Raw genomic sequence first — 9668 nt, forward strand, 5'->3', positions numbered from 1 at the left:
TGGAGGTACAACGAGGCCTATTTCTCTTCCATACTCCTATATGTGAATCGGAAAACATTTGGTGCCGTATCCCAACAGTGCACCCAGCTTTATCACAAGCTATTTTATTCCGTCATGGATAAAAGAAACGTTTAACTTGTGCTGCAATTGCAATGAAAAGGGTCAAGGACATGAGTTCAACGAACGGTGACAGTTGTGGCACTACTCTGAATTCTGAAAAAAAAAATGCCTCTGAGTAGGGACCGCCTCTACTCCCCCATCCAAAAAAAACAAAGAAAATCTCAATTTTTTGACGAGTCAAAAAAATCTCTGTGAATGATCTTAGCTTCATCTGAGGTAATTAATTAGGAATGTACTCCTTACAACCAAGAGAAGAATTAGGAAGGTAAAATTGCAGGCAATCATATTTAACCGCTGCGGCCATCTCATTTATGGTATATTTATGGGAGTACTATTTATAAGCACGAACCGCATGCATCTGATTGTGACGCCACCAGCGAAAGAACGAACGAAATGGTTCTAGTATTCTTTTTTCTAAGGAAGGTGAAAATGAAATCACCCGACCGAGTTTCCCAGCATTTTCTCATCACCGGAAAATGGGGGAATGAACGAGATGACAAGAGGAGAAAAAAAAAAGAAAAGGAAAAAGGAAAATACGATGCTAATCTTGCAGGTAGCAGGCGCCTAAGCTTGGATTCTGCTGCATTCTAGTTACAAGACGCTCAAGTCCCTCATGTCGCCGGCCTCCAGCAGCATCTTGAGCCAGAACTCCATGTCCTCGTCCCTCGTGGACGACGACGAGAGCGGGTCCGCGAGGCCGAGGCCCAGCTCCTCGTCCATGGCGGCGAGGCCCATGTCCATGACGTCCGCCGACGACCAGAAGCTGTCGTCGATGGGCAGGAACAGCTCGGCGGAGCTGAAGCTCGTTTCCATCTCCATGGTCTCCGCCTTGCTGATGGCGCCGACCTGCTGCTGCTGCTCCTGCTGGTGGCTGGTGGTGGCCGCGTTGTCGGCCGACGACGACACGGCCGCGGCTGAGTCCGTGGCCGTGGAGAACGTCGTCACGGCGCTGCTCACGCTGCTTGACAGCCCCGGCGACGCCGTCAGGAACGGCTGATGCTGCTCGCTGTTGTCCACGGCGTCGGCGTCGACGTCGGTGGCCTTCTTGGCGGCCGATCTCTTGGCGGCGGCGAGCTTGCTTTTGCGCGCCTTCTTCTTGTCCTCCCCGTCGTCGCCGTCCTCCAGGCGCTTCTTGATGTGGGTGTGCCACACGTTCTTGATCTCGTTGTCGGTGCGCCCCGGCAGCTGCGCCGCGATCGCTGACCACCTGTGTTGCCACATAAACGTTCAGCTGTTAGCGCCAGGAACACGATACGACGAGCATGCAGGAACAGTTCGATCAAAAGAAATGAAAAAAAAAGAGGAATTCTGCTCGATGCAAGCGATTCCGCAAAGATTTGATTCCACGAACGAACGTGCAGGCGCAGGCCGTTGGCTGTTTCGAAAACACAACTCCTCCTCGCCAAGCTCGCGAATAAGCAATTACTCCTACTAGTTTATTGTTATGGGAAAACAAAACTCTGCTTCCCCAATCGCCATCGAATTCAGCAACTACTGGGGTTCTAATCTCATGTGCGGTTAAACTGGTAGGATGGGCACTGCATCTGCCCCCATTTTCTATGCCATCCAATGCAGTGAGTGAGCAGTGCGTGTGGTCCAGGGCGTTGCTGCTGCATGCCGGCAGGCACGCATAGGCGTATAGCAAGCGCAGGAACCCATTTTCATATGACACCACGAGAGGCCAAACGAGATGGAATCTCTGGCGACTTTGATGGCCGTGATTGGTTAGCTCGCAAGTGGGGGCTTAAGCTAATCCCCCAAGCTTTTGTCCTCTCTAGGGGTGGCCGGGTGGGGGGATAAGTTATGGTTTCGAGGCGGCTATGGCCATGGCCCCCCATGGCCGCCGAGCAATGATAAAAGCCGTACGAAAAAGGCTTTAAAAGAGAGCGAGGCAGGAGTATCTTTCCATCCATCTGAACCACTGTTGGTGGCCTGGCCGCAGAGTGCAGTGCAGGCCCATTTTTTTTTTTATGTTCCAGAGAGGAAAACAAAACAAAATAAATGCCTTCCGTGGAGAGAAATGCTATCGATTTCTAAGCAACATTTTTTTTTCCTTTTCGCGGAGAGAAGGCCGAAAGTTAAAAAAGGGTTGGGAATCGAAACCGGAATATCTGGGCGAGCAGAAGCAAACAAAATGAGGGCGGTACGGTGTTGCTGACGGAGACGGACGGACCTGTTGCCGAGCTCGCGGTGGAGGCGGACGATGAGGGCCTCCTCGTCGGCGGAGAAGTTGCCGCGCTTGATGTCCGGGCGGAGGTAGTTGATCCAGCGGAGGCGGCAGCTCTTCCCGCAGCGGAGCAGGCCCGCCTGCCGGGGCAGCGCGCGCCAGTTGGGGTGGCCATTCTGCTGGATGTAGGCCACCAGGCGCTGGTCCTCCTCGGGGCTCCACGCGCCCCGCCGCAGCCCCTCCTTCTCGCAGCACGGCGCCCTCCCCATCGTCCGGCCGCCCGGGCTCGACCGACCTCGAGACGATCGCTCCAAGTGGAAGTGGCTGGCGCCGCGAGAGTGCGTGGGAAGGTGCTCCGGTCGAGCTAGTAGTAGCCGGCGACGGCAGCAGGGCCAGCTAGGAGAGTGGAGGAGCGGCGACTTGGAGCACGACGGGGACGGGCTGTCCCTTGTCCCCGGCGGGGGGTATTTATGGGCACGAGGGAGGGAGTGGGGAAAGCGAGTGGGATGGGAGGATCGCCGTCGCCGGGGCAGATTTGGAAAACGTGCGATTGCGTGACGCGACTGCGCGTACGCACGCTCGCTTGCGTTTTGCTTCCACGGGTGCGGGTGGGGCCCCGTCGTCCGTGTGTGACTGTGTGTGCTCACCATGCGCTGGCTGCCAGGCTGGGCCCGCACGCGGCACTGCTGCACGTTGGCCGCAGCTTTGCACCCTGTTCGCTCGTCGGTTTCAGCCAGCCTAAACCGAATGCCAACAATGTTTTTCTTTCACGATAAATCAGTATCAGTCAACCCAAACCAGCTCAGAAACCAACCAACGAACAGGCCGTTGGACTCATGCAGAGCAGAGCAGCTAGCACCTAGCAGCGTTGTTACCCTTTTCCAACTTCTTTTTCCTTATCTGATCCGATGATCAAGGAAAAAGGAGGCTTGGGGCTTTATTTCCAGAGGTTTCTGAGAAACGGAGGGAAAAAATATACTTTGGGAAATCATTTCTTTAGGTCCCTTTTGAAATGGAGGAAAAATGAAGGAATTTTGAAGGATCGAATTTCTACAGGAGATTTTTCTATAAGAGTCTTTTGAACAAAGGAGTGAATCCTACAAATCCCATTGAAATTTCTATGGAATGAACTATCCTATACAACTTTTGGAGGAGAATAAGCATCAGGTCCAACTTCTTGTTTTGTTCTCCTTTGTGTCTTAGGATTCCTGTGTTATTCCTGTGCACCATTCAGATGCCTGATTCATAATTTTTCTGGATTCTAGTTTCCTATAGGATTTCAATTGCATGGTTATTTCAATCTTTTGTTTTTCCTATTCCTGTATTTTGAGAATCCTGCGTTTTAAATAGGGCTTTATTTTATCTTCGAAATATATGAAAGCCGGCCAACTCCAGAAATGTATTTTGTTCACTCAAAATTTTTTAAGGCACATTCATAAATGAATCCACATATATACTCAGTTACTCACATATAAAAAATATTAGACACAAATTCAATCTAGAAAAATTCATACGAAAATAACAATTTTCAAATGCATGTGCACTAGAAGACAAGATTACTACAGTTTTATCTTCTAGTGTTACATGAACTTGAAATTTTGTATTTTCGTATAACTTTAAAAAAAAATAAGATTGTATTCTAACTTTGGAATAGGAGTGCATATATTCATATGTTATGGAAACATGTTTTTTGAGTTTTGTATCCTAACTTTTTGTATATAAGTATAGATATGCCAAGTTTTAAATCTTTCAAGTGATGGAGTGATGGAAATATGTTTTTTAGTTATTAGTTTACATGTTTTCGCGGAGGACTATTTCCTCCTGATGTCATGGGCACGGTGGGCCCGCAGGGCAGGGAAAGGAGCAGCGGGAAGGACGGGTTGGCTGGGTGATTTTCTGTGGCTATAGGAGCTGTACCTCTTGCGGAAGACGTATAGTACTTGAAGGTTTTACTATGTCAACCCTCAATTACGTTGCTACTGTTGTCATCTTTGTTGATTTGCTAAGCTTCACGTAAGTGTTGAGGACTTATGCGCGCGTAAGTTGAGCGATAGTCTTCAAAAGCATGTTTTCATACGACGATGTAATAGCAACTACAGTAATCCTTTGATGGGTATATTAAGTGTGTCCTCTTAAGAAGGAGAAACGGTAGTTTCCTCAGGATTTATAGTGCTCATAAAAAGAAGAAACGATCGTTTGGTCCGGATCTATAGTGCTCGTAAGAAGTAGAAACGGTCGTTTGGTTGGGATTTATAATGTGTTTGACAGAAAGATAGATTTTTTCTAGGTTCTCTCAAAAAATGTTTCAGATATTGTATCAGAATTACTTGAGGAGGTCGTTTGGCTCGTAGACTACATTCTAATAAAAAATATTTTTCTATAAAAAAATCTATAAATAAAAATATTCTTAAAAAATATAGCACTTTCTATAAGTGTAGAACAAATTAAATACAACCCATTTTAACTTATTGCACATATAAATTATTAACTGAATAAAATATGTAGCAGAGAAGCGCATGAGGTGGTAGAAAAATCATGCAAAACCACCCACATGTCGTTTGAGTCTTTTACGAAGGAAATCTCATGATCACTAGAAACGTTTGAGCTCCGAATAGCTAGGCTGCAATACCGTTTGGAACTGTTTCTAGTGATTCTTAATAGAAATGGATCTGACTTTGTCATCTAGACTAAGCCAAACCATGGTGACATATGATGCAACAGTGACAGACTATAGTAAATTACAATTTGGATGTATTAACCGTGTGTACATTTTCTCGAGCTAGAGGAAATGGTCGTCTGATGATGATTTAACCTTGATGTAGGTAATTCTTTGTCAAAACGAGAGCACCTTTACCATGTCAACCATACACATAAGAGAAGAGATCCAGAGCCAGCCAGCATCATCCTTGGCTTTGATTAGGTGCCAGCCAAATGCTCATGTCACACTGCCATTTAACCAAAAGATGACAACACCACTCGTTAATTTAGACCTATTGTAACTGACAACAAGATCCTAAGCGATTTAGTGCCTGGTTTTAAAATTAGAAAGCCAGTAGAACCCACTTTGGACGACCAAAATATAAAAGCTATTTCATGGACAGCAGTAGCATGCTAACATTTCAAGCCACCTCCCAAGTCCCAGCAAAAGCTGGACTTGGATTAAAAAAAAGAACTGGACCATTTGAAAGGGACCAATTTGCAGGGCTTGCTTGTAATAGCACTGTTGTGGGTATATGTAGAGGCACAGGGCTTTATTGATACCACCATGTGCGATGCCGTAACGAATATTCACTTTTCGTTTTGGTTTAATTTGACACGACGGATCAACGAATATTCAACCATATGATTCTTTCAAGAACATGACAGGAATATTGTCAAGATAAAAAAAAAGATAAAGATGCCATATATTGCCACTAACAATAGAGCCCATTTTTTAATTCGCGACACGTACTGGCAATGTTGCATCATGATCTTTTATGTGCTGGTGTTGGAGCGATTGCGTTCGTACATCACTACTGAATTAACAGTATCACAAAGTTTACGTGCATATAGCCACTCATTATTCAGATTGGAAACATCCAGTTTTTTTCCTGGACGAAAAATAAATGAAAAAAATCCAGATAATGCCCCAGCAAGTGCCATCTGATTCATCCTATCATAACATATATAATCTACACATTTGACACCTGCGATTAAATACTAGCAGCACTCATTCAAAGTGCCGCGGCTAAATAATGCATGCACTCAATTAATACTTCGTGCTAATTACTCCCTCTGTTCCAGAATTATAATAATACTTTATATAGGAAAAGTCAAATTTTAATAATTATTTAAGTTATATGCAAGTTTACTTAGAAAACAAGATTTGTACCAGTAGATTTGCATTTAAATTGCCTCTGAAATAATATAAGTTCTTTAGCCAATCACAATATATAATAAGAAAAAATAATGGTCAAAATCAGTTTTATTTGATATTTTTCTGATTATTCATAAAAACATTTAACATTTCGAAGGCGGGAGGAGTACTGTTGGATGTCCAACCCATCTATCCATTTCGGAGGAGAAAGAAATCCATCGTATCACAGAACACGCTACTTGATACATTATGATTCGTCTTGTAATATCATCTCCATACTAGTAGAAATTTATATATATATATATATATATATATATATATATATATATATATATATATATATATATATATATATATTAACATTTTTCAGATCAGTAGTTTGCTTAGAGCAAAACTATGCATTGTATCTAGCCAATCCAGCTATTTATTAATTCTGCTTTCATTCCTGCTGTGATAGGACTGGTCCAGATACACAGATACCAAGCTGGGCCCCACCCATGAAAGCCAAATATAACCTGCCTGCATGTATCTTTTAAGTGCAAATTACACAGAGAAGGTTGTGAGCAAACTAATTATGTTCTCTTGTGTTTTCAAACAGGAATAGTCGGCTAGCTGGTCTGCCGCCGTCGACAAAGTAAGGCGCAAATTTGAAAATGTTGCTATTCGTTTGCTTATTGAACTTAACTACCTGCTACAATTTGTTTAGACCCCAGGTATTTTTTCCAACAATTTTGCCACAACATTATGTATATATTAAATATACACATGTATATATGTTAGTTGTATTTTATCTTTGATATTTTCTTATCATTCACTTATAAAATAAATAAAATAAATGCAGTGTACCGGCCTCTTCCTACCACACTCCACCGAGCTTTTCCAGGTCCATCCAAATTGCCATTTGACATCCAGACAACTAGGATCTTCCTCAGCCCTCAACATGGACACATTTTGGCATCGCATGCATCTGTCACCCCTTGCCCATCCCTAATCGCCCCTTCTCTCTCAAATCCAAATCACATATGAACCCAAGGATAACCGCTAGCGAAATTGACATACAGACAAACATAGGCACCACGTCGTGGCGACATACAACCAGAGGTAGACGACTTGGTTTGGAAATGTCCAACATTAAAATCATGTGATCCGCCACCACATCGATGCTTCATGCATCTTATAACAAGTACTAACTATAGACCATCCTCAAAACATTCATGTACTCACAAGACATACAAAATGGTGACATATAATATAAATTATAATAAAAACATAAACATCACTACTGCATAAGACACCTAGCATTGCCACCTATATCTTTGGTTGTTACTTTAGAATAGCCAGTTATGAGGAGTCGCTTCTTGTTTTAGAGGAAAATATTGGCATAGTTGGATCTTCATAAGAACCGACAATAATAATAATAGAGTATCACTGCCGGCTAGAACAAAAACCTGGTAATAATACTTCCAATGTCGATTGTAATCACTCTCCGGGCAGTGATAAGTATTACCACTAGTGACCACAACCCTCAACCATCAACCATCCAATTAGGTGGACCCAAACTTTTGATGCTCGCCACTTGCTTAATTCTCATGTCCACCACATCTTCTCTCTCTCGCCACATCCCATCCCTCCTCACTCCTACCTTTACTCCCTCCCATTGTGCTAGGTTGCTAGCATTACCTTTGTTCTCTCCCTTGTGACGACAAGGAGTGGTGCCTAACTTGCTGCTAGTAGTGTGGCTGCAGATCTATTGCGGTATGTGGGTGGAGCCAGGCAACACGGCCGTCAATGAACAATAGTTGTAGAGTAGTATGTGCAACCTGGCCTTTGGCAAGCAAGTGTGGAGGAGCCTTTGGGAGCATCTAGGCGTGCGGATGGTGGGTACGACATGTTGTATGGGAGCAGCATGGAAAACAATGGGCACGGGGAATAACGTTAGATGCGGTAGTCTGCAGTGCCATGGCCGATGATGGTGAGATGCCACTAGGGGTGGGCATTCGGCTAGACCAAACCGAACTAATTGATTCCTCGGTTAGTTTGTAAATCTAGTTACCTAAAATTCAAGACCGATTGATTCTGAGAAAAGCTAAAGACCGGGAAATTCAATCTTAGTTGTTTGGTTCAGGTCTTTGGCCATAACTGAGCTAATAAAATAACAACACAAAGCTGAACAAATCAATGTACAAAATGTACAGATCAAAACCTCCATAGATGAAATTTAAATAGGTTGTGGCAAATCCTATAGATCCAATCCTCTAATTTGCACATAAAATTGAAGCAATGATTAGAGAGAGAAGCAACATTAGCACTTGGATTATATAGGAGGGGAGTGCAGGCTCTACTGGTGGGGATTGGCTAGGGGGAACTCGAGGATGATAGTTCTGACATTAGCCTTCTTCAGTCAGGGGGTCATCATAGGGCCCAACCTCTGAGTGGGGGAAGGTTATGGTTATGGCTAGAGGAGTCAAGAGGACGCATCACTGATGATGGTGGGGCAAGGCAATGGCCTATGGGTCACCATTGATAAGCAAGACAACATTGCCACCGATGTTTCACTAGGTGAAGGAGGAGGCATCGTGCTGGGTGGGAGGAGGAGGTGGCGTGGCTGGGCATCCTCCACCGTTGTCGAGGAACAGCCACCGCTGGGCAAGTGGGGAATGGGGAGATGGATGGAGAATGATGGTTAGTCGGCGGGGAGAGGATGAGTGCCCATGGTGGATGGGGAGATGATTAAGTGGGTTGCTTATAGTTTTTTTAGATTACACACTATAACATAGACACTCATAAAGCATGCACACTCACCCCTATGAATGCACACACACAAACCTTACCCCTATGAGCACCTTCGAAGACTGGGTAGGTAAATCCTTGAGACAAGATTGATGAAGTCACCATAGACGCCTCGCTATCGATAGAAACGTCGCCTACCACAAAAAGCACAAAAGCCATTAAATCTAAAAGTATTCACTCCTATGGGGAGTTGAAACCTAGACCTCAGGTGCTACTAATGCTCTTGTAACCACTAGACTACAAGCCCTTTCACAAGTGGGTTGTTTATATATGTAGGGTTTTTCCATACATGGGCTTGGGCTGCAATGGGTTCATGGGCTTCTTTGATATAGCTCAGTTATTGTGATGTATTGGATTAAACGATCAAATTTGGTTTAGTTAAAAGCCAAGATCGAATTTGTGACTAAAAATTTTGTTTTTGATTTTGGTGAGTTTGGTTCGTTCTTCAGTCTTAGTTAATTATTGTAACACCCTCGGTGTTACACCCTAAACAAACCATTAAACCATGTCATGAGCATCATGTTTATGTGATAAAGCTTGTGATAAAGTGTGTAGATCAATTTCTTGTAACCTAAAATGACTAATAAAAATGTTAAATGAAAGTTGATTCAATAGCTCATGTATATTAAGTAGGGTTAAAAACCAATTTTTATTAAGCAAAAGTATTATAGAACATGTGTGTGATACCTAAATAAGGTTTGAAGTACAAACTTTGTAAATGACAATGCAACTCTT

General features: G+C 43.7%; 1 protein-coding gene across 1 annotated transcript; it reads right to left on the minus strand.

Annotated features, from left to right (window-relative positions):
* Window positions 1-407: 407 nt before the first annotated feature.
* Window positions 408-2706, minus strand: LOC136484753 (transcription factor MYB30-like). The gene is made up of 2 exons (XM_066481709.1): window positions 2294-2706; window positions 408-1327 (listed from the first exon to the last, which is right to left on the minus strand). The coding sequence occupies exons 1-2, from the start codon at window positions 2554-2556 to the stop codon at window positions 712-714; spliced, it is 879 nt and encodes a 292-aa protein (XP_066337806.1). The 5' UTR covers window positions 2557-2706; the 3' UTR covers window positions 408-711.
* Window positions 2707-9668: the final 6962 nt, after the last annotated feature.

The sequence above is a fragment of the Miscanthus floridulus genome, chromosome 1, assembly GCF_019320115.1.
Source record: "Miscanthus floridulus cultivar M001 chromosome 1, ASM1932011v1, whole genome shotgun sequence".
Classification (NCBI taxonomy): domain Eukaryota; kingdom Viridiplantae; phylum Streptophyta; class Magnoliopsida; order Poales; family Poaceae; genus Miscanthus; species Miscanthus floridulus.

Coding starts and splice junctions, on each gene's coding strand:
- LOC136484753 (XM_066481709.1), bottom strand. CDS start 2,556: ATGGGGAGGGCGCCGTGCTGCGAGAAGGAGGGGCTGCGGCGGGGCGCG. Junction 1,328..2,293: donor CACCGCGAGCTCGGCAACAG/GTCCGTCCGTCT, acceptor GTGGCAACACAG/GTGGTCAGCGATCGCGGCGC.